The 26,093-nt window shown below is 41.9% G+C and overlaps 1 protein-coding gene across 1 annotated transcript in view; it reads left to right on the top strand.

The window, feature by feature from the left end:
* UST (uronyl 2-sulfotransferase) overlaps nt 1-23,548 on the top strand; it is a 348,885-nt gene extending 325,337 nt beyond the window's left edge. The window contains exons 8-9 of the mRNA XM_070506895.1: nt 17,609-17,697; nt 22,036-23,548. Coding sequence (XP_070362996.1) covers nt 17,609-17,697; nt 22,036-22,068 — 122 coding nt within the window. The 3' untranslated portion in view covers nt 22,069-23,548. The remainder of the gene's footprint in view (nt 1-17,608; nt 17,698-22,035) is intronic.
* The last annotated feature ends 2,545 nt before the right edge of the window (nt 23,549-26,093 follow it).

A 26,093-nucleotide genomic window follows, 5' to 3' on the forward strand; every position in this document is an offset into this window, starting at 1 on the left:
GCTGCCTCCCAAACTGATCCCTACCGAGCAAAGATGCCTGCAGTGGCCCTAGCAGTCTGTTCCAAGAAAGGAGAGGTGGTCCTATGGGCTCATGTCCCCTTGCCCATCACTCACTCCTGACCAGCTTTAGAAGCCCCCCATGCCCTCTCTGGTCATGACTTTTTGTTTTATGGCTTGGGCAATGTCATCAACCTGCAGAACAGGACTGCTGTGTTCACAGTGGTCTTGGCAATTTCTCAGCCAATGGCTACCAGATGCCCGGTTCTTTCATGTCCTGTAAGGTAGCAGTGCCATCATGTCTACCTTAGGTATCACGGTTCTCCTGGGGGGGGGTTGTCCCTAAAGGAGGTAAGCATGAGAATGATCTCTACCACAACTATTTACAGAAATTATTTGATGTGGGGAACTGTAGAGAAGACGTAAGAGAAGGGATGGCTCAGTGCCTTCAGCCTCTGGAAAGGGAAATCAGTGAAACCTCAGATGCTCCAGAAGGGTTTTGGGTTGGGGTGTACAACTTAACTTGAGGGAATAGGGCCCAATATACTCCTTACCGTGCTCTTTGTTGTCACAGAACACAGAGAATATGATCATATTTGAACCCACACTGGGAGACAAGGTAAAGACGGATGGTCACTCGCAGCCAGAAGCAGGCCGGCAAGCTCTGGAAGCCCCAGACCCCAGCTGGCCACCCTGAGAACTTGGGGACCAATGTCTGGGCACACCACTGGGGACCTCTGGACTAGTCAATAAAATGATCTGATGAAAAGTCAGAGGAGCCTAATCCTGTTACCACTGATGTGCGTATTTCTCCCTTGGGCAGCTCAGGAATCAACACAACTATTTGGGGTCTGCAATAGCCTCCTAAAACCCTCCCTCTCTGAGCCTAAACCCCACCTCAGTCCAATCCGGAACTCCTGATGGTGAAGAAGAGTCCTTTTGGTGACACATCATCAATTCCATTTCTCTCAAACAGCTAGAATGTCAACAATGCACTAGAGAAAGCATATGAAGGAGGAGAATTTGTCTCTGAGTCACATCATTGCCGGACATTTTGTGCATAATCTGTTGTTTCCATGAAATCTTTGGAAGAAAGCTGCTTTATTTTAAAATGTGACATCCCACCAAAAGGTCTTAAGATATATCTTCTATTGTATTTTGGGTAATATCCCATACTCACCTTGCCACATCTCAGGTCTAATGTAAAATGTTGATCTATCAATTTTAAAGTGATCATATTTTTGATAATTTATTGTGCCTTCAATTAAATTTATGATATAACTAGATATCACAAAGATATGTGATATCCCTGACTGTAGTCCATTGAAGCACTGCTAAAAATAACCTAACAAAAGAAAAAAGTGACCTAAACTTGCTTATATCTATTTATCAAATTGAGTTTAATAAGTAGCTTTGATATGACCCAGCAATCCTACTCCTAGATTTATACACCCAGGAGCAATCTGTGCATAGATCTGCCAAAAGACGTATACGAGAACACAAAAGACATACGGCAGCTTTATCCATGATAACCCCCGATTGGAAACAACCCACATGTCTGTCAACAACAGAACAGATGAGTAAATTGTGCTATATCCACATAATGGGACACTCCTCAGCAATAAAGTTTACAAATACTCTTAGTAACACGGAAGAATCTCGCAGACATTATGTTGAGCAATAGAAGCCAGACACGAAAGAGTATATATTGTATGATTTCACTTATATGACATTCAAAAACTGGTGTCTGGAGTGCTTACCTCCAGGTGGAGAGGCGGAGATTGACTGGAAAGAGAACAATGAGCTTTCTGGACACACATGCTATGTCTTGACCTGGGTGGTAGTTCCAAAGGAGTACACGTATTTAAACATTGAGCGGCATACTTCAAATTGGTGGATTTTATGTATTTTACTGTATGTATATTATATCTCAATAAAAAAGTAAAAAGAAAAATAGATTTGACATGAATTTAGTTCCTGGGAAAATTCCCCCTGTGACCTAAATTGCCCTTGTATTAACAAAAAAATGTTAGAAGTTGACCTAGGCAAGACCAGGACTCTCTGGGAGAGAAGCAAGGGTTAACCGTCACATCAGGATCAGCTGCAAAAAGCACTGAGTGAAATTGGCAGATACTTCCTCTGCTGACCTGGTCCATCCGAAAGTCTCAATTTAGTGCTTATTTTACCCTTTCTGCCTTTCACTTTCCTTTCTGGGACTTGTTATGGGCTGAATTGTGTCTCCAAAATTCATATGTCGAAGCCCTAATCCACAATGTGACTCTATTTGGAGATAGGGTCTTCAAAGAGGTGATTAAGATTAAATGAGGCCACTGGAGTGGGCCCTAATCCAATCTGTCTGGTGCTCTTATAAGAAGAGGAGATTAAGACACAGACACACGCAAGGGAAAGACCAGGTGGAGACACAGGGAGAAGACGGCCATCCTAAAGCTAAGGAGAGAGGCCTCAGGAGAAATCAACCCTGCCAACACCTTGATCTCGGACTTCCAGCATCCAAAACTGCGAGACAACAAATTTCGGTTGTTTAAGGCCCTCACTGCGTGGTACTTTGCTATGGCAGCCCTAGCAAACTTGCATAGGTTCTTCCCCTGGTTGAGAAGCCTCACATTCCTGCTCTTGCTTCCTGCCCTCTGTGGCTGCTTCACCTAAGTGGCCTTAACTTTATCCTTAATCTGTGTCCGGACCTCAATTCCAGAAGATATTTGGCCTTCTGGACCCAGGACATAATCCAAGAGCAAACCACTTTAGACAAACATGGGAAGCCCAAGCCCCGTTTTCTGAAAGACGAAAAAAAAGAAAGCATAGAGAACGGAGATGAACAAACACAATACCCCATGGAACATCTCAGTCTCCTTAGCTTCAAGCTTCTCCCAAAGGGAAGTAATTGTTCTGCTTGAATGGGGGACTTTTTTTTAAAAAGAGAGAAGTGGGTGATGGAGCAGATGAGGTCCAGAGCACCAGAGAACTGTGTTTTTTCATGTTAACATTGGTAAAACCATGAGAGACTGACTTCTACTTCCATAAAGACGGGGTAGATGTAATTTTCCCTCTCCCTTTTGCCAAGTACAACTAAAAACTCTGGACTTTGTGTATGAAACCACGTAAGGTGGAAAGAAGAGGGCAGATCGGCTAGAGACAGCCTGACCCAAAGAATGACATGGTGGTGAGTTCCTGGGTTTTCTCTTTTGCCTCGTGTATCCCAGACTTGGAGCTGCAGAAGAGGGCAAATGCTAGGATGCCAGTGGGCACACACGAGAGAAAGCCCCAACTAAAGCCTGCTGTCTTGAGCCAGAGGACCAGGATCGGGGCAGCCTCGTAAGACAGGTTATTTTAGACAACAACTGTTCTACTCCAGTAAACACCATGGAAAAAACTGTGGCCCCAATCACGCCAGGAAAGGCCAGGTAGGGAGCCTAGAGTTTCATCTTTACAGGCTGCAATAAGGTATCCCAAGCCTGCTCCCTCCCTACTCCGCACCAGGGTGATATCAGAGAAAGCTACTAGGGAGCCAGGACGTGACTCCACTACATAGTAACACCACCACCCTACCACAGCGGAATGCACATTTTTTACCAGCCGACAGAACAGATATCAAGATAGACCATATCCTGGGCCATTAAAAAAAAACTCAATAAATTTAAAAGAATTGAAATGATACAGTGTGTTCTCTGACCATAATGGAATCAAACTGGAAATCAATGACTGAAAGATAACAGGAAAATCTCCAAACACTTGCAGACTAAACAATAGTGGATTATTATGTCTTCTTAGGGAACAGACCCTTTGATCATTATATTGTCTCTTTATTTGTCTTTGGTAGTTTTCTTTGCTTTACCTACTTTATCTGATATTAATATAGCCACTCCTACCTTCCTTTGATTAATGTTTGCAAGAATATATCCTTATCTATTTTTCGCTTCCAACTGCCTATATCATTATATTTGAAGTGGGTTTCTTTTTTTTTTTTTTTGAGGAAAATTAGCCCTGAGCTAACTGCTGCCAATCCTCCTCTTTTTGCCAAGGAAGGCTAGCCCTGAGCTAACATCTGTGCCCATCTTCCTCTACTTTACATGTGGGACGCCTACCACAGCGTGGCTTGCCAAGCGGTGCCATGTCCACACCCAGGATCTGAACCGGCGAACCCTGGGCTGCTGAAGCAGAACGTGTGAACTTAACCACTGCACCACCAGGCCGGCCCCTGAAGTGGGTGTCTTGTAGACAGCATATAGTTGAATCACATTCTTTAATTCACTCTGCCAATCTCTCTTTTAATTGGTGTATTTAGACCATTTACAAGCACTGAATGCTTTCTGCTTAAGATGGGGAACAAGGCAAGGATATCCAGGCCCACTACATAGTGCTACAAGTTCTAGCCAGGGCAGTAAGTCAAGGAAAGGAAACAAGAGACATACACATCAGAAAAGAAGAAATAAAACCATCCCTATTTGCAGAGGGCATGATTGTCTACATAGGAAATCCCAAGAATCTATGAAAAAACTCCTAGAACTAATAAATGAGTTCAGCAAGTTCATACATACATACATAAACATACTCAACATAGTAAAGACATCGATTCTCTCCAAATTAACGTATAGGTTTAACGTAATTTCTGTCAGAATACCAGCAAGAGTTTTTGTAGATATAGACAAAATATTATTCTAAACTATACATGAAAAGGCAAAGGAGGTAGAACAGCTGAAAAAAAATTTAAAGAAGAAAGTGAGAGGAGTCTGTCTATCTGATTTCAAGCCTTATTATGTAATAAGTAATATTATATAATAAACAATCGAAACTGTGTGATATTGGCAGAGGGATAGACACATAGATCAGTGGAACAGAATAGAGAACCCAAAATAGACTCACGCAAATATGCTCCACTGACTTTTGACAATGTGCAAACACAATTCAACGGAGTCAAGGTAGCCATTTTCAACTAATGGTGCTGGGACATCCATCGGCAAAAAGCCAACCTCACCTCAGTCCCACCCCTTCTACAAAAACTAACTCACAATGGCCACAGACTTAGATGTAAAAATGTAAAACTTTTAGGAGAAGATCTTTGAGATCCAGAGCTAGGCAACGAATTCTTAGACTTGACAGCAAAGCACAATCCACAGGAAAAAAGTAAATTGGGGGCTGGCCCCGTGGCCAAGTGGTTAAGTTCGCACGCTCCGCTGCAGGCGGCCCAGTGTTTCGTTAGTTCGAATCCTGGGCGCAGACATGGCACTGCTCATCAAACCACGCTGAGGCAGCGTCCCACGTGCCACAACTAGAAGGACCCACAACGAAGAATATACAACTACGTACCAGGGGGCTTTGGGGAGAAAAAGGAAAAAAATAAAATCTTAAAAAATAAATAAATAAATAAATTGGATTTCATTAAAATTTAAAACTTTTGCCCTACAAAGACTATGTTAAGAGGATGAAAAGATAAGCTACAGATGGTGAGAAAATATTTGAAAACTACATATCCAACAAAGAACTAGTATCTGGAGTATGTAAAGTACTCTCAAAATTCAACAGTAAGAAAAAAAAATCTCAGAGAATGGGCAAAAGACGTGAAGAGATATTTCACAGAAGAAATATACAGATAACAAATAAGCATATGAAAAAATGTTTGTCATCTTTAGCCATCACAGAAATGCAAATTAAAACTACAATGTGATACCACTACACACCTATCAGGATACCAAGGACGTAGAGAAACTGTGTCACTCCATATGTTGCTGGTGGGAATGTAAAATGGTATGGCCACTTTTGAAAACGGTTTGACAGTTTCTTTAAAAAAAATAAACCTGCAGCTACCATATGACTCAGCAACTGCACTCCTGGGCATTTATCCCAGAAAAACGAAACTCGTGTTCACGTAAAAACCTGGCTACAAATTTTTATAGCAGCTTTATTAATAATAGCTCAAAACTGGAAACAACCTATACGTCGTTCAGCGGGAGAATGGTTAAACAAACTCTGGTACATTCTTACCGTGGAATACTTCTCAACAATAAAAAGTAGTGCACTATTGACGCATATAACAACCTGGTGAATCTCTAGAGAATTATGCTGAGTGAAAAAAACCACTCCTATATATGATTCCATGTATATAACATTATCGAAATGACAAAATTACAGAAACGGAAAACAGATTAATGGTTGACAGAGGGTCAAGAAGGAGGGAAATGAATTTGGCTATAAAAGGTCCACATGGGGGATTCCTGTGATGATGGAACTGTTCTGTATCTTGACTGTCTCAATATCAATATCCTGGTTGTGATATTGTAGTATGGTTTTGTAGAATGTTACCATTTGGGGAAACTAGGTGAAAGATACAGGAGATGTCTCTGTATTATTTCTTACAACTGCATGTGAATCTACAGTTATTTCAAAATAAAAAGTTTGGTTAAAAAAAAAGAGAGACAGAAACAGAGAAAGGTCATGAAAACAGTACAAGGAGAAAATTCTCAAAATAGACTCTGATTCCGTCCAGTATTTCTAATCCTGGTGCGTTTTATGAGCACAGCCTTTCTTAGAGTTTAGTTTGTAATAATCCAATATGGAAAACAAAGGAATCAAATGAGGACACCAGCAGAGTGAATTTGTTTTACTAAGGTAAACTTGCTGTTCACCAGCCGTTGACCCTTCTATAAGAAATGGCACATCGCTCTGGATGACACTCAAAGTCTATCCAGAAGAGCTCCTCCCAGCTGTGGGTTGGCTTCTCCTTGTAAACATGTAGTAAAGGAAAAGCTGATAAGGGTCCTGCTTTTCCGAGCCCTGTGCTCCTGATTCTCAGAAAGGAGGGGAGTATGCACGGACACATTTCAAGATCTGAAAAGACTCTCCTTCAGTCAAACATGGGTTCATCCTTGCTTCTTTGAATGATGGAAGGAGCTCAGCTTTTGACTTCTGCTTAATTTCAGGGTATCATCCGTAGACAGACAGACGGGGTGGAGAGGAGCACACTGCAGAATAGCTCCTACTTTCTGCCCAGAGCACTGGAAAGGAAGTGCAGCCCACCCAAGGGTGGAGCATCAGGAGAACACAACCCTGGGAAGGGCGCAGGGAGTGACTGACCAGTGACAGGACAAAGCCCCTACTGCTGGGATGTTAGTCCCAAGGGCTAAGGAAATGTTCTTTTCATGCCCTGCAGGTAAGGCCACTGGCTTGACCTACCTCTTCCCCCTCTCTATCCTTGACATTGCCTAGAAGGAAGGAGGTGGAACAAAGGTCTAGGAAAAATAGTGAGAGATTCTATCACCAGCATCTAACCTCTGACCTATGGCTTCAGTGCAGGAGAACTGAAACCAGGAAGAGATAAGGTACAAAACAGTACCTCTTAAATTTTTCACCAAAGTGTATGCCCCAGACATGGAAGAGAGGTAGTACCTACCCCCAGCAGATCCCAGGGTGCAGCCTGAGGCAATCCACTATACTTTAAAAATTTCTTTGAGGTTGCACATTTGCATAAGACTCCATACCGCATCTGTTTTAATCACTGTAAAAAAGGATGTGTTGAATTACTCACTATCAAGCAACTTGCCCTTTCAGAGAGACAGCCATGCTCAACTCATGGCTTTGGGCATAGAAGTCATGTCATGCTGTAGCTGAGGGTCTGGACTCTGGAACCAAATTGCCCGGATTCGAGTCGTGCCTCTGCTTCTTGCTATCTGGATGACCTCAGGCAAGTTCCAAATCTTTCCATGCCTCAGTTTCCTCCTTTATATAATGAGGATAACAGCAGTGCCTACTTCATAGCGTTGTTGGGAAGATTAAAAGAGTTAATGTAGGGGAGGGTGAAAGGGGTAAAGGGGCACATATGTATGGTGACAGATGGAGCCTCGACTTTTGGTGGTGAACACGATGCCATCTATACAGAAGCCAACATATAATGATGTGCACCTGAAATTTACATAATGTTATAACCAATGTGACCTCAATAAAATTTTTTTAAAAAGAGTTAATATGCATCAAATACTTGGGACACATGCTCCATAAATGTTAGTTTTTATCATTATGAGTTACTCTCTGGCATTTCACAGCGGTACTTAGATCCCACTTGAAAAGCAGTTGATAACACAGCAGAGATAAACTTGCAAGGTAAAAATACTGAAAATTATTTCCGTTCCCAGTTAGCAAACTTAGAGATAAAGCATTATGTTTTTGTTATGTTGGCAAGAATGTGTCTGGGCTCAGACTTGTACTCCAGCTGCTTTAAAGTCACAGTTCTGAACCCATTCAGTAATGAAATCTGTCTCCCTTTTTCACCAAGCTGACAAAGGATTTGTGCTCCGTGAAACACTGAATAATATCAATGAGACTATTCAGAGATTGGGCTCTGCAGTTTCTGTGCATCAACACCCTGCGTACTCCCCCTTTTTAATAAATGGATAAATACTACATTTGACGATGGTGACATTATCCATGTCCTCCACGGCGGCTACTTTGTTGGCTACATTCGGGAAGTCTGAAAGGCTGTGGAGAATGTTAACAGGGTTCAAATACGGGCCTTTCGCGGCAGGCTCTTCGTTAGAATGTGGCGCTGGGAGAACCTTCTGAAGCTGGCCCAAGGTAAACAGAGGATTTGTCACACACACGGCAATGACATAAAACTGGTGTAGGATGGTGCCCCTGGTTTTTCTGAAGTATGAGATCCTAGTCCAACCCTCCGAGTTAGGGCATGAGAGGTCTGTATTGGGGTGGCTGCTCTAGAAAGCTACCTTTAAATCAAATATCCTTAGAAGCCAGAATCCTTTGTTGTGTGCAGGGAACGCTCCCCAGCTGTTTTCTGTTTCCACTGAGGGCAGGACAGGAGGAAATAAAATGGATCAAACAGCACAGACAGGATTTAGCTTAGATATAAGAGAAAACATCCTGACAGTGAGAATTATTGACCAGTCAGGGAAAGCTACATGGGGAAGCATAGGACTGTCTTCTCTAAAAATCTTTTAGAAAAACCCTGACATGAGCTGAGAAAAAGAAGGCTCTCTCTGAATCAGTGGTCAGCAGGCAACGTTCCCAAAAAGGGGATACCTATTGACCAACTCCTGATTTTCCGAAATATCAGTGGAGGATGGAAAACCCTCCAGACTAAAAAATGTACTACACGTCCCCATAATCTTGGTTAATGGCCTTCACTTTTAAAATGTAAATACTGCCAAGTGGTCACTTTATATCAGCCATTCCTACCAGTGTGAATCATCAGAATCAGAGAACCTCCTAAAAATGCAAGTAGGGTGCTTTCCCCAAGGAATGAAAGTTTAGAGAACTCGGAAGAAAAGGCCTGGTCCATCCTAGACGATGAGCTGAGGGGAGCCTTTGGTGCCAGAAAGAAGGGGAGCTGCTGAAGTTGGAGAGGATGAAAGGGAAGCAGGAAGACCTCAGACTCACTCATCGTCTTCTTCATGCTTTTATCAAAGTTTCTATCAACCTACACGACTGCTAAGGAATGCTGCACACCCTCTGCTGCCCATCTCTGGCTCCGTGCTGGGAATTCCTAAGGTGGGAATTAGAAGACTGTCAAGATTCCTTCTGGACTATCATTCTCTGATCCTGAGATGCCTCTATTTCCCAAAAAGCCACACACTGTCTTCAACAGAAGCTCAGAGAGTCCCAAAGGGGACGAGACGTGACATGGACAAGGACAAAATGGAATCGTTAAAGGAGACACTGTATTGAGTCGCCATAGAAGGAGTGGAACTTTCAGTAAGAAAATAGAGAGGTTATATATAATTTAATAACAATAGCTGACATTTATGGGAACTTAATATGTGCCAAGTGCTTTTTCTATGTTATCTCATTTAATCCTCATGACAACGCTCTATTATCCCCCTTCTAGGAAACTGTGAGGAAACTCTTACACCAAGAGGTGTGGAATTGTTCAGTGTCCCAGCTGGCAGGTGGAGGAGCTGAGCATCCAATCGCTATGCTCCCTGGGCATGTGCCAGATGAGTCTCTCCTTTCTCTTTGTTGACTCTCTTCTGCTGAGCTTGTGGGGCGAGACTGAGCCTGTGGGGCGAGACGGAGCTTGTGGGGCGAGACGGAGCCTGTGGGCCGAGACGGAGCTGTGGGGCGAGACGGAGCTTGTGGGGCGAGACGGAGCCTGTGGAGTGAGACTGAGTTTATGGGGTGAGATTAGCTGCGTCACAATTGGGAAGCACCAAAGGAGCCCCAGGAAAGAGAGAAGGAGTGAGAGGCTTAGACCAGCTCTGTTCTGGCAATCAGGAGAGAAGGCTATGTCCTTGGCCTTTGAGTCATTTCCTCCTCTGGAAATAGAAGGAGTAAGATCCAGAACTCTTGCTGCCACTCCTCTCTCCCATGCCCGCCGCAGACCAGTCTTGCTGAGCCAGAACAAAACCTCAAAATCTTTGTCAACACAGTGCTCTAAGCAGCCAGTACTGAAACCGGCAATCAAAACGAAACCTTTTTGCTATTCCTGACCTGACACATAGCCTGTTTTCTTTTAAAACATCTGAAACCCACTTACAACTCAGGCGTAAACATTCATCATCGCAGAACTGCCCAATCAGTAAATCACGATGACAGCAAGAAAGGTGTGACCAGCTGGTCACACACAGCTCTGTGGAACCACCTACCACTTCTTCCATCCTGAGTGCATCCTCTGGTAATGCTTGGAATTGGTTTTCAAAGAGCGCTCCCTTTTCCTGCCAGGGCCAATCAATGATAGAGGTGGAGCTAAGACCTGTGTAAAGAGAAGATGCTGGCGAGGCGGCTGGGAGCTTGACCTTAAGCTGGTGTTGGGTGCTACTCCCAACCCAGGCTGGGAGGGGGAGCAGAGCCTTTGTGAGAGCTTTCCCAGGCTTACTCCAGTCCACAAACCAGCTGAAGGATGTTGTCACCAGCCAAAGGGAGAATGTCTGAGACCCTACCCCAGGGAACTCCCAGTTTTTCAAACACAATGTTCCCCTTTTTAATGAAAGGACATTCAGCCCCAGTGAAACCAAGCTCCAGTTTCCAGAGCCTCTTTCACTGCTCTTACTTCCCCAGCTCAAGAAAGGAAAACCTGAAGGGCCAAAAAGCACTGGCCCACAGGGAATATTTGCATAGCAAAAGGACTTGAAACCAGTTTGCAGAAGTGACAGAGAAGTAATTCTAGACATTGAAGAGGGAATGTTCCAGAGGAATGAAGAGTCTAGAGAGAGAAAATGGAGAAGATAGAAAAAGGGCTGGGCAGCTACCCTTGGTCACAGCAGACAGAACAGAATTCTTGCTTTCTCTGTCTTCCACGAAGGAAGCAGAAGTGTCCTGGAAGCTGATGGTGTTTCTTAGGTGCACAAAGTAGAACAGTCGTGTACATTGCTTTGCCTTTCAACTACTTCCCCTCAAGGAAAGATATGAATAAAGCGGTTGTGGGTGGATTTGAGTTTTCCTTTTTGTTTTTTACAGTAGCTAGCTAGCTATGTATACGACATGTGGAGTTTTACTTCCAAGTTCCCCATCTGACATAAAGTCCAGAATGGTAACAATAGAGCTTTTCAGGAAAAGAAAAGACATTTTTTTTCACCCTTAGGATATGATTTAAATAAAACTGCAGAAAAAGAAAATGATCTGGGAAGAGAAAAGTTGCCATGACTCTGCCTAGATGCTGAAAATGAGAAAAAGACATGAGCAGGAATCCACAAAAAAGGCCAAGAGAGATCAAGAAAGAAGAAAAAAGAACAAGATTATGAAGAATGTCTGAACATTAGGATCATCATTTGTTTATTCCTTTTTCTCTCCTATTTGGCAAAGTTGAATTCAAGAGAATTTGGTGAATAAAATGGTCAAACACTAACGTTTTAGCTACTAAATGGAACCAGGTGTTCCATCATCATCATCTTCATCTTCTACATTCAAGCGCCATCTTGCTAACACAACCCACGCTTTCTGCCATGATAACTTGGAGAGATGAGAAAAGGAAAGATTCCTGGAGGAGTAACAAAAGATGCTGCTGGGCTCATCCTTGCCTGACTCTGTTGAAAGTCAGTGATGGGATGGAGAACTACCTAGAATTTATAGGAATACTCAGAGAGAGCTACTCAAGAAGAAAACACCCCCTTTGGTACTGTCTCTGGGGCTTATGGGTAGGTTTCTCTTTTGAGGTCCTGGATTTTCAGATAAGTAAAATGTTGCTTGCAAAAGTAGCCTGACTAGCCATCAGGCAACTTTCATGGGCTTACAGTTCATTAGAAGCACAAAGCTACTAAAGAGGAACTTGACGTGATCTGGGGGACTCAAGAATGTAAAAAGATCTACATACTCAGCAATGCTTGGCTGTTGAGTGGAAGAAGAGACAGACTGGAGATTCTGGGGAAAAGAGAAAACACTGACAGGCAATAAAAGCTGAGATTCTGAAGTTTACACACGGGCTTTTGCATCCTCCGTGTATACAAAAATATTGAACTAAGATGTTAAATTTTCCACTGTTAATTTCTTAACCTATCTAAAACAAACCATTATTGAGACAGAAAACCTGCATGAACAAAATTTCCTTTAGAGTAGCCCATTAAAGAAAGAACTGTATGTTTAATAGCTACACACCAACAAACTGATAATCATTAAAAGGAAAGATAAGAAAAAGACCCCCCAAAAGCAGGGTGTGGGGCAAAATCTAGATAAAGAGCCATATTTCCTAAAAACAAGTATGCAAATAAAATAGGACCAGGCAAAAGGCACTGCAGAGAAAGAGCAGGAAGCCAAACAATGGCTTTATTGATTTAGGACATGTGGATTTCATTAGGAAAGCTGAATGCGTAAAAATGGGTTGTGATATCTGAACATAGGCAAGGAGCAAAATTAGGTCACAGAGCTCCTCGGACAAAAGGCACGATGGATCTTTATTAGGTAATTGGACTCGGAGGTAGGAGGGAAAAAATAATTTTATTCCTCCCCAGCCCCCCTTTGGATAGTTTTTAAGCCCTTAAAGGTAAATCTGCATGTTGAATTGAAATGGCAAATCCCAGGGCCCCACTGTTTGACACAGCATCTGTGCTGCCAAAGAAGCCCTGGGCTAGAAATAAGAGATTCCCCGGGAAAAACCCTCACTCTGATATGGAAATAAATAATGCAGAGATCAAAGCCATGCGTGTAAGACATCCCCATGGCCCCAACGCAAAGCTTCAGCTGAATTTGAAAGTAATAAAGTAGCAATAATAATATTTTTTCACTCGGATAGACATTTTCCTCTTAAGAGCCCATGGTAGCTTCTATAAAGTTGATATGCTATTCATGTGGGAGCCTCGTCTTAATAATAATGGACACAGAAGCAACCAGCACTGCACTGAACTGTTCAAAGGAGAAAACTTGTACTCAGCAAATACAGAGATGGTGTGATGGGAATCCTTTTGCATAAGCCTCTTAATTCAATTCTGACCCTCTGGCTTGGCATGCTGAGTCCAGGCAAAATTTTTCAATGATTTTTAAATCCTTATTTCTTTCTTTCTGTCCCTTTCCCTCTGTGCATTCCTTTTTCCAGAACTTTCTCACTTTTATCTTGTGACCTAGCTGCCTCTTCCTGCTTCCCATCAAGAACCATGAGCCCAGAAGCTGGCCCTTCCCTGACACCCTTGCTCATCCCGTCTCCCCGGGATCTTGTTCCCCTGTGACCAGCCCAGGGAAGGGATCCTCACATCAACGGACACAAGCAGGAGTTACTGGCTTAATGTTTTATCCCTATCAGATAATACTTACACTTAAATGGTTTTCTTAAAGACATCTCAACACACAATGTCATAAATTGAGCTCAACAACTATGAATGAATTTACTGACCCCAAAATTGTACTAGCCCTTGAGAGGCTAGAGGAGTACAGTCATGTACCGCGTAACAACGTTTGGTCAACAATGGACCCCATGTATGACAGTGGTCCCGTAAGACTAGTACCTTACAGCCTAGGTGTGTTGTAGGCTATTTCATCTAGGTTTGCATAAGTACACTCTATGATGTTCGCACAACGACGAAATCGCCTAACGATGCATTTCTCCAAACATACCCCCGTTGTTAAGCGACACATGACTGTAAATGAGTTTTTAGAGCACCTGATTGTGCAAGTATCCTGCTAAACTCTTTGAAACTATGCAGATAAATGCAGCACTTAACCATCCTGTCTCCAAGGATTTAAGACGTAATGAAGGAAGTCAAGCAACTTTCATGCAAGGCTGGTGTGTGGTACGGTTGGGCTTGGGAGGCGTTCTCCCTTGGGTGAGGGGATTGGGGACAAATGCACAACATGGGGCCTTTGTCTATGTTTTGAAGAAGGGTCATATTTCACCAGGTAGGTCAGGGAGGATTAGAGCAGTGAACAAAGCTTGAGCAAAGATGGGAAGGGTTCTAACAGGGGCCTTGTTCCTTAGCCCTCAGGGATGGACTAGCGATGGAAGGCCTCGATAGCGTGGATAAGGAAAGAGGGGCCCCAGTGTCAGGCTTTCATCTGCCAGCCGGAGTAGTCCAAGCTGTCACCCCACGGACTCCAAATGGAGGTGAGAGAGAGGTGAGGGGAAAGAAAGGGCTGGAAAAACATGTTGGGATTCCATGTGGCAGGCCTCAAATGCCAAACCATGGAGTTTAGATCTAATTCCAAGTGTCACTAGGGAGCCTCAGAAAGCACAGTAAATAAGCTTTTCAGTCTCACATACATGCAAGTGTGTGTGACCGTGTGTGTATACATGTGTGGTGTGTGTGCCTAGGTGTGAGTGTGAGGGCATATGTATATGGGTGAGTGAGTCTGGTGTGTGTGTCTGTGGGAGTGTGTGGATGTGTGTGGGAGTGTGTGTCACACGTACGTGTTAATGTGTGAGTATGAACGCGAGGGTATGTGTATTCGTGTGGGAGTGTGTGAACAGGGTGGGGGGTGAGTCAGCGACTTTGACGGGCTAGGCAGAGTGGAGGGAGAGCTGAGCTTCCTGCAGGGGGACCTGGATGGACTCTGAGATCAGAGTCAGTTCCCCCTGACTCTGGGAGGGGGCGCTGCCAGCCCCGAGGGCCTCTGCTGCCCTGGCCTGGAGCCAAGTCCTGGCGCTGATCCTCTGTGACATCTGCCCATCAGCGAAGGATGGTGATCCCTGAAGGACTCGGGCCCTCCCCCAGGTCCTTCCTCCCTGAGGAGAGTGCAGATCTTCCTTTTCTCTTCCTCGTGCCCTATTTTTTTTAAATTTCATATATGTAAGAGTGTGTGTATGTGTGAGTGTGTATATGTGCATATATAATTTTTAAAACATAGAGCCTAAGGAAAGGTTTTATTTGGATCTTATTCTTCAACCTATGGCTTATGAGCAATGTGACCTTGGACAAGTTATGTAACTCATTTCTTTATTCTACGAATGTTTGCGAAATGCCTCGTATATTCCTAGCACCGTCTTGCTAGAGTGATTTTAGAACAAAACAGGGGAGGACCCTATCATCTAGCAGAGGAGCCAGCCATTACAAGACATCATACACATCTGTAACTATACATTGAGAAAACGGCCGTCGGTCAATGTACAGGCTGCTATGAGACAGTGTATTTGGGGCCTTATTTTCCCCCGGGGGAACTGGAGGAAGCTTCCTCATCTGTTAATTGGAGATATTGGCCCTGAGTCAGTGGGGTTGCTGTGATGATGAAACCTGGTTGTGCGTGTACCCCAGTGCCTGACAAAGCAGTGGTTATTATATTATTGTGGTGAAGGCAGAACATTCAAGATTATATTCTGTTGGTTCAGATTATGGACAAAGGAGGAACGACACTGGACGCCAATGGTTTCTCTCTGGAACAGAAGGGAGGTTAACCCCCAGCAGGGCTGGCCAGCAAGGCCAGGGAGGCCGCCAAGCTGTGACACACCTGGAGAACACAGCAGCCACAGACCATGGCTCAGAAGCAAAAGCATCCGAGAGCTGGAGCCCCCAGAGGGGAGAACCATCCCCAGAGCCAAGCTGGGGACACCCACCAAGGACAAACCAACTCAAGTCACGTGCTCCCAGTGTGGGGACGGGCTGCTCCGCTGCGGGTCTTCCGACTTCTGGCCAGACAACGCTCTGGTCTCTTTTCCACCAACACACAGCACCATCTTGAATCACAATGGTGAAAGGTGTGTGACAGAATCTGATCCACACATTCCTTTCCAATAAGAAATATCTCTCAGGTCAAACCCCAGCTTCTTCGGAAGTGTTCAAAGATGTTGAACACAATTTTTCCATTACCTGGCAGCTCCTGGTGACAAGCGGATACTCGGTGTTTGCTGAATCACTGGCCCGTTGAAGAGAATCCTGGGGGCGGGGGGGGGGGGGGGTGTTTTTTTGCATTTTTTTATGGTGGTAAAATACACACAACATAAAATTTACCATGTTAAACATTTTTAAGGGCACAGTGCAGTGGCATTAAGTACATTCACATTGTCATGCCACCATCACCACCATCCATCTCTAGAACTCCTTTCATTTTGCAGAACTGAAACTCTGTAGCCATCAAACAACAACTCCGCATTCCCTGCTCCCCACCCCTGACACCCTGCTCCTTTCTGCCTCTATGGGTGTGACTACTCCAGGTACCTCATGTCAGAGGAATCAGACAGTACCCGCGGATGCCTTGACTTAGCACAGTAAGTAAACCTAGTGGTTTTTAGGAGTTAATGCAGCTTCCACATGTGTGTGAGCCTGGGAAACAGGGTAAATACGAAGCACACTTGGCCAGAGAGGTATCACAGTGGAGCGTGATGAACTGGAAGCTGAGCCAGGCTGCCAATCTGAAGCCGCAGTCCTATGTCACAGGCCATGTGATTTGAGACAATTCACTTAAACTCTCCGTGCCTGGGCTTCCTCACACATAAAATGGAAATAATGACAGTGCATATTTATGGGGCTATTGTGAGGATCAATGAGTTAATATATGTAAAACACAACGATGCCCGGCACATAGTCAGCACTGGACACATATTAATATCATTTAAAAGAAGGGCATACATGGACATGTGTTTAAATGTAAAATTATAAAGTCTGCATTCTCACGAGACACTTCAAGGTTTTGAACTGATGATTACGAGGAAGGCAAAAATGTCTACTCTCAAAAAGAATACCTTATATTCATTTGGAAATTTAAACAGGAATTTTCTATTTGAGACAGAGAAAGAAAAATGTGTTCAATCCAGCGGCCCTCAATCTTAAGAAAAGATGAGATCTAAAAGGATTCTGGGAAGGTTTACAATAGACGTGCCCCAAACTGCCACCTGACAGACACCGCAACCAGAGGCTGAGTAAAGCGCGTCCCTTTCAAGAAATGGAAAGTAAAACTTAAGACATTTGGTGATGAGGCAAAATATCTTAATATTGCTAATGTTCAAAGGTCGAGATTTGGAGATCTGATGAACAGAGAACTCTCAAAGAGAGAAAAAGAAATCTTCTATTGTTGCCTATTTATGGAAAAAATGTCCCCGTTATCGAACAGTGTTGACTGTTTATCTTAGAAAAGCTGATTTTATGGGTTCTAAAAAAACCAAAGAGATCATTTTGAGTGTAGATTTTGCAAACGGAATTTCTTGTCCGTGTATTAACTTTCTCCACCCAGTTTTCTTTTTCTCCTCAGAGGTCATCATTGTGGCTTTGTGGCTTAACTTTGCAAATACATGTTCCAGAGTCCTGTCGTCTGCTCTCCCAGGACTTTTGCAGCAAAGCCATGCTGTCCCCAGGCTGGGGCCCCGTGATGGCCTCCCAGAACTGCCAGGTGAGATTGGTTTATCACTTCGTCTGGTCAGAGATTGGCTTTTTCCCCCCACCCCTTCTATGAGTTTGGCACTCAGCGAGCTTTGGGCTAGACCAAAATCGAAACAGCCTAATGTGGTTTACTGGGGAGCCCTTGAGAGGGTCATTTGAGTCAGGCCATGGGTTTAAGAGTGGAACAGCCAGAGGTCAAGTCCCTGCTCCCATTCCAAGTCTGAAATCAAGTGGTTCTTCACTTCCAGTCGCTCTGTCAGGACAAAGAATTAAATTGCTTTAACCCTACAGAGGTTGTTTCAGAAATACAGCTTTCTGTTTAGAGAGAATACTCATAATTCTCTCTTCCCTCAAGCTTTTACATGGCCCCTTTTGTGCCGCATACCCAATGAGAGTCCTGTCTTAAAGGGCTTTTCTGAACTGTTTAGTCAGGAAGCTCACGGAATGCACTCTGACAAGTGAAGCCCACGTTTCCCTATTTACTGAGGCTCTTTGTTTTCCTGTATCAAACATCTCACGTCTTACCCATCTGCCAATAAAGATTCAAGACTTCAGTCGCAGGGAAAGGAAAGGGGAACTTGTGGAAATTAGTGGAATCCCAGTAAAAGGGGAACTATTTCATTAATTTTATTTTTAAAAGTAGATTTTCAAGAGTACTAGAAAATTCCCCCAGTTGTTTCATTAGCAAGAAAACACAGTATGTGTCAGGATATGAAAACAGGAAAGGGGGGAGTGAGCAGCCACTGTTTGATCATCTCAATCAAGGGGAAATTTGTCTGAGGTAAACAGTTCTCAGAAATAGCAATGATTTCATGAATTTCATTTTTTAAATGGTTGTGGTATTGTCCAAGTCAGGCCTAGACTAAAAGTCCACACTCTTCAGGGCTATGAAAGCCAGTGTGAGTCAGTGGACCATCTTAGAACTTGAAAGAATTAACTTGGGACCCAAAATGGTGATGATTTTACTATCAAGGAGTAACAGAAAGAATCATGTCTAGTTTCTAGGGATTGGAAAAACAAAAACCAGACAGAATTAGATACCTGACAATAACAGCATGGAGATGGATTGGGAGGTAGTTGTAGGTAAGACATATGGACATACTTGGATTATTCAAAAGGATAAGATATTAACATTAGATTGTTAATGAGATATTCATGATAAAATTTCTAGGGGAGCCACTAAAAACCTAGAAATAGAGTGCATAACTTCCAGACTAGTTGAGGGGAAAAAAGCAATATAGAGAAGGAAGTTTATTTCATAAATTAATATAACCATTATATTCCTGATATAAAAAAGATTGAAAATTACTGAACTAAACATTCAATTTAAGAACTTAACTATGAAAAACACAATAGGATCCACCCAAAGAGAAAAGGAAAAAGGAAATAATAAAGACAAGAGTAGAAATTAATGAAATAGGAAAAATAAAAACAATAAAGAGGATCAAGATGCCAAAGGTCGGGTCTTTAAAAAAATTAATAAATGGACAAGCTTCTAGCAAAACTGATCAAGAAAAGAGATAGAAGGTATAAACAAACAATATTAAGACTGAGAAAAAAAGGAGCCAAACCACAGATGTAGTAGAGATTATAAATATAAAAAAGAATATTATGAAGAAATTTATTAAAATAAATTGAAAATTTAGATAAAATGGACAAACTCCTAAAAAATATAAATTACCAAAAATGACTCAAGCAGTAATAGAAATCTGAATGGTTTGATAACTATTAACAATTAAATGAATAGTTTAAAATCTTCCCACAATAAAACTCCAAACCTAGATGGTTTTGCAGGTGAGTTCTCCTAAAATTCAGGAATAGATACTTCCAATTTTACCAATCTCTTTCAGAAAGCATAAAAAGAGGAAACATTACTTTAAATTATTTTACAAAATTAGTGTAATTCTTTTTCAAAACCCAGGGGTAAAAAAGACCTCAGATATGAAAATAGAGGCAAAAACCCTAAAGAAAATATTGGTAGACTGAATTCTATGTAATGTGTATGACAGCATGATCAAGTTATTCTGGGGATACAACGTTAGTTCAAACTCAGAAAATTTATTAATATAATTGCCATAACATATTAAAGGGAGGAGAGAATATGATCATCTTAATAGATCCAGAGAAATCATTCAATGAAATTCAATATGCAGCAGATAAGCAAGGAAAAGAAAAGGAAGAGATGAGGATTGGAAATGAAGAAACAACATTATTATTATATGGAGATCATCTGATTGCATAGCAAATATGAAAAAACTTACAGACAAATTATTAACATTAAGCTTCTAGCAAGGTTACTAGATAATAACACCAATTTGTAAGAATCAATTGTGCTCTCTATAACATAACAAACATTGAGTTTTAAATTTTAGAAAGATACCATTTACAATATGAAGAAATATATACACCTAGGAATAAATCCAAAAGAATATGCAATACCTTTCTGCAAGCAAAACCTATAAATGTATATTAAAAGAGATTCAAAAATGCCTAAATATGGGGCTGGCCCTGTGGCCGAGTGGTTAAGTTCGCACACTCCGCTGCAGGTGGCCCAGTGTTTCGCTGGTTTGAATCCTGGGCGCGGACATGGCACTGCTCATCAAACCACGCTGAGGCGGCATCCCACATGCCACAACTAGAAGGACCCACAACAAAGAATATACAACTATGTACCAGGGGGCTTTGGGGAGAAAAAGGAAAAGATAAAATCTTTTAAAATAAATAAATAAATAAAAATGCCTAAATAAATGGAGGGACATACTAACTTCATAGATCAGAAGGCTCCATTTTGCAAAGATGTCAGTTCTTACAAAGTTCATTTGTAGATTTAATGAAATTGCAATCAAAATCCCCAAATGATTTTTCTTGGAAGTTGACACACTAATTCTAAAATTTATGTGAAAGGTCAAAGAGCCTCTTGTGGTCAAAACACCCCTGAAGAAGATAAAGAAGGTAGGCGGACTTCCTCAGCCTGACAGAAGGGCCCACCACAGTGCTGTAGTAATTAAGATGGTGTGGTCTATCTTAATAGGATAGACAAACAGACCAATGGGACAGGCTAACAGGCCAGACCTAGACCCACAAACGTGTAAAATTTGATATTTATTAAAAGTAACATTATGGAGGAAAGCTTGGACTATTTTCAAAGAGTGTGGGACTCTTAGTTACCTCTATAAGAACCCATATTGGATCTCTACCTCATAATTTACTCAAAAGTTAGTTCTTGAGGAATCAAGGATTTAAATTTAAAATTTAAATTAAAAGCAAAATTTTAAAAACTTTAAAAGTGTGTATTCTTAGGAAACACGCACTTCAGTATTTAGGGATCATGATTTCTTTACCTTACCTTTAAGTGTTTCAAGAGAGAAAGAGAAAAAAAGTGAGAGAATGCAAAAGGAAACAGAGGTAAAATGTAAACAATATGGGAATCTGGGTATAGGATATACTGCTCTTCTCTGTACTATTTTTATTCTTTCAAATTATCTATAAGCTTGAAGCCATTTGAAAATAAACTTGGTTTTTTTCCTACAAAAACTTTTTAGAAGAAAATATAGGAGAACCTCTTTACCACCTCACGGTACAGAAGCCACTCTTAGACACAATTCAAAGGATGAAAATCATAAAATATTGACAAAATAAATTAGATTAAAATAATTTCTGTTCATTAAAAGGTACCATAAAGAGAGTGAAAAACCTTCGACATCATCTATAAAAGTTAACCCATCAGTGGCACTTCTAGATACTTATAGACACGAGCAAAATTCCTGCACATGTACACCGGGAGACAAGTATAAGATTATTTACAACAGCGTTGTTTGTAATAAATAAAAAGACTGAAAACAACCTGAAATTTCCATTCGACAGCAGAATGGATAAATAAAATGTCATCTAGTCATGGAATGAAATACCTAATAGCAGCATGAATGAGTCTCGATAACGTTGGGGGTGGGGGGAGTAAGTCCTGAAAAATAAATTGGTCAAGAAAAGATGAGATTTGGAAAAATGAGGAGTGAGTTTAGACAAAGACACGGCAAAGAACAGTGCAGTCACAAAGACAAGGAACAGCACGATCTATCCAGGAACTGCAAATCATAACGCCGCCCACATCACGTTTCCCTACTGCGGAGTTCTGGTCCACATGAATTCGCTCCCGGATACCTTTTTATGAACCTCGAGAAATTCCGTAGAAGTGAATTTCTTCTTAGAATAGTTGCAGAAGGAGAAAAGTGAGTTTAGAAAGCGAATAAAAGAGGTAAAGTGGTTAGGAAAGAAATAGAGATGTTTATGATAATTCCTCTTAGTAAGTCAGGTGGGGAAATTAAATCGTGTGCTTCTGCCTGCTCTCCAGTGGCATCTCCAAGGAGGAAAAGAGCCAAGGTGAACGTAAGACGCTTCACTCTGAAGACTACAAAGACCCAATGAAGACCACGCTAACTTGGATACTGGAAAAGGATTTTAAAAGACAGCTAAATTAAGGTTTTCCCTGAGCTTTTTCCATCTCAAGCACTTAAGTTACTCTGTCTCTGAGATCACAGTGGGATGATCAATTGAATTTTTAAAAGTCAGAGAGCTTTTGTGTCCAGAAAGAAAGACTTTCTGTAGCAGGGCTTAAAATTGGTATTCAATTTATTGAAGCCACAAATTAAGAATCTTAGTTTTTATAGATGTTTAAATTCAGCTTGCTAATTTGTTTCTTTTACTCTTGGAAATATAGCAATTGTCCAAAAATAAGAAGAGCCATTTTTACATTCCTTGATTCACGTTTAAATTAACTCATAAATTAACTCATAAATTAAAGGATTAAATTATTTTCTCTTAAATAACTAACAAAATTTTCTCGAACATTTCATACTACAGTTAAGTACGTAATACCTCTATACTTAATACGTCTTGTCAAATGGCTAAGTAAATTTAACAAATTTAATAAGCACATTCTTTCCTAACACTTAATCAACTATTGTGACTCTCATAAATTTTAAAATAGAGTAAAGCCAATAATTCTAATCTCACATATCTTAAAGTCAGATCAAGCATACTCAAAGTAGCATAGTAATGACAAAATCTATTACATTCAATGATCCCTACAAATGCATACCTGACATAACAATGTCAATATTACATTAATCTTTTTATCCTGGATTTACAAACTTATCCAGTGAAGACGAGCATTAGCGCCTCTGGCTGGCTGCAGCAACCAGGGTGGAGCCCATTTATAAATCTTGCCATTGGACGAGCCCGGACGAAATTGCAGAGCCACAGGCCAACAAGAGGAGCCCTGGTTTAACCTTAGCCTCCGAGTGCTTGCCCAATCACTTCCTGAAATACTTGCATAATATTTTTCTGCACACCCACATGCCCCTCCAAATCCTTGCCCCATCCAGATTGCAACTTTTTTTTTTTTACCCAACAATATATCTTGCAGATTGTTCAGCTCAGTTTATTTTTTTTAAACTTTATTGGATCCATTTTATTTTATTTATTTATTTATTTTTGAGGAAGACTGGCCCTGAGCTAACATCTGTGCCCATCTTCCTCTACTTTATATGTGGGACGTCTGCCACAGCATGGCTTGCCAAGCGGTGCCATGTCTGCACCCGGGATCCGAACCGGCGAACCCCGGGCCGCCGAAGTCGAATGTGCAAACTTAACCACTGTGCCACCGGGCCAGCCCCCAGCTCAGTTTATAAAGAACTTCCTCAATCTTTTTAATGACTGCATTGATTCACTGTATGCATATGTATGCCATAATTTTATGTATACCAATGATGCAAGATAAAGCCTTGGACATATGTAATTTCTTGTTTGCTTGTTTTTTCCAGCCATATTGAGTTGTGGTTGACAAATAAAAATTGTAGATATTTAAGGTGTATAACGTGATGTTTTGTTATATGTATACATTGTGAATTGATTACCACAATCAAGCCAATTAACATATCCATCACCTCACATAGTTACCATTGTGTGTGTGTGTGGTGAAAACACTTGCCATCTACTCTTAGCGGATTTCAAGGATACCTTACATCGTTAGTAACTATAGTCACCAATGCTGTAAATTAAGTTTCCAGAACTTACTCATTTTACTACCGAAAGTTTGTACTCTTTCACCAGTATCAAATAGCAACATTTTTATGTCTTTTCATTTGTGAAATTCTGCATCCTCTTCATACTTTACTTTGTCATCTGTTTTATCATTTCTACGATCATTTATTTACACATAACAAACCCAGAGAGGGGAGAAATGAATGCTCTGAATCATAAATTCAGAAGGGCGTTGGGCACTTGGTTAGCAGATGAGCCAGAGGCAAACATCATTCTTCGAATGTGAAGTATTTACAATAAAGACAAAAGAATTTACAAACACCGTGAAACTGTGGGTGAGGGAGTTTCCCAGTTGTTTCTGACCAGCAGGAGTTGGCAAATAAAAATTACGTCAGTGCTCATGTCGTAGTCATTGGGGCCGCCATAACAAAACACCGGGTGGCTTGAACAACAGAAATTCATTTCTCACAGTTCTGGAGACTGGCAAGTCCAAGGTCAAGCTGCTGGCGGATGCAGGGTCTGGTGAAGGCCGGCTTCCTGACTTGTACGCAGCCACCTTCCTGCTGTGTCCTCACTAACCAAGAGAGATCATCTCTCTCGTGTCTTTTCCTGTAAGGGCACTAATTCCAGCATGAAGGCTCCATCCTCATCACCTAATTACCTCTCCAAGGCCCCACCTCCAAATACCGTCACACTGGGAATTAGGCCTCAGCATCTGAATTTTAGAGGGACACCAGCGTTCAGTCAATAGCAGCCCATTATAACTAGCTTAAGATGTGTAAAATGTCACTGCTTTTGTCTCTATCTAGTATCGACCTCACCAGGGGGCACACAGATGCTGTTAGAGTAAAGTAGTAATCTCAACATAATTTGTTATTGCCCCTACCTGCTAGTGTAAAACCTTGGGGCCCTCTCAAATATTTTTTGGGTCCCCCACAAATGTCTCACCTGCTTTCATAAACAAATTCACCTGCCCCTGGCTTGATTGAGACCCCAGAACTGTAGTCTTCAGTTGTGTTTCATATACGCTCAGGTGGACACAGGTGACACTCTGCAAGAAGGCTCTGGTGTGACATGGCCGAAATTCCTCTGGGTATAGACTTTGGAGAAATAGTGAAATGCTTCTTTCAGCTTTTCTTTTAGCTCCTAAGGGATCCAGCCAAGATGAGGCCTTCCCAAGAAACCAGACATCACCCACTAGAGTATTTGAATTTTGGAAGAAGACAGTGAAGCGACAGCTTCTGCCGTGTCCTTGCCCTGTCCCTTGGATCTTTTCTCCCTAAACGATCACATCATCCTCTCCTCATCCACACTTTGCCATTCCAAAATAAAAGTGAAAAACAAAAACAAAACAGAGACACTCCAGTCTCCGCAGAGTCTCGTCTTAACGCCAGTATGGACATTATCCAGGGAGCAAGGAGGGGAGCTGACATCCCTCAAAAAGTGGGTCTCAGCTGCCCACGCCCAGGTTCACAGCCTTCCCTGCACAGACACCTGCTCAGGAAAATGTGAATACAAGAAAACCTTGCTCTTCCTATTTCAACCTTGGACTATGTAACAAGTACTTTTCAGCCTGTGCCAGGTGAAAAATCACACCAATCCAGATAGTATGCACTTTATTACAACTCTGTTCCCACTGGGGTAGCAGGAACAGCTAATACTATTGTTTCAAATATATTGAAGCCAGGTTTTTGGGGTTATTTTTTGTTAGCACGAGCCAATAAGACCAACTAGCTCCTTTTATATCCTCCAAAATAATTGGGACTTGTTTGTTTTTTTCTTTTTTGTGTTTCTAAACCTCAACTGACTCATTTGATGGGAATAAATTCACATGTCAGCATGTAGTCTGACCAACGTGACCTATCCACAGGAAAAAGAGAAGATAACATTTTCAAATTAAGGTATATTCAGTTACACATTCTCGTTTTAATTTCTCCTTATTCTTTAAGATTTATTGACCAGCACCAGGCCATATAAGCAAAGAGGCTGTGCCTGAGATTGCCAGGTAGCAAGATTGATCAGCATCAGTCCCAATGTCTGAGGTGGGGTAATTTCGGTCACAAGAAACAGAACCCATTTCAGTTAGTTCGAGTAAAGGGGGACTTATTGCAAGAAGAGAGGAGCTTTGTGAAGCTTGAAAATGTATACCTAGGCAATCCAGATCTGTCGGTAACTAAATGCTTGCCTGCTTTGTCTCTTTTGCCCCCTTGCACAACCCCACCTCGATGGTCTCCCACCTCTATTTCTCTCTGTGCCTTGGCTCCATCCTCTGACTTTTCTTGGCAGACTGGCTCTTTCTGTTTCCTCACCAGTACTCATGACACTCATGGCCCCAAAAGGCTGCTCTAGTCCAATCTTCTAGTTGAA

Source organism: Equus asinus, chromosome 1, assembly GCF_041296235.1.
Source record: "Equus asinus isolate D_3611 breed Donkey chromosome 1, EquAss-T2T_v2, whole genome shotgun sequence".
Classification (NCBI taxonomy): domain Eukaryota; kingdom Metazoa; phylum Chordata; class Mammalia; order Perissodactyla; family Equidae; genus Equus; species Equus asinus.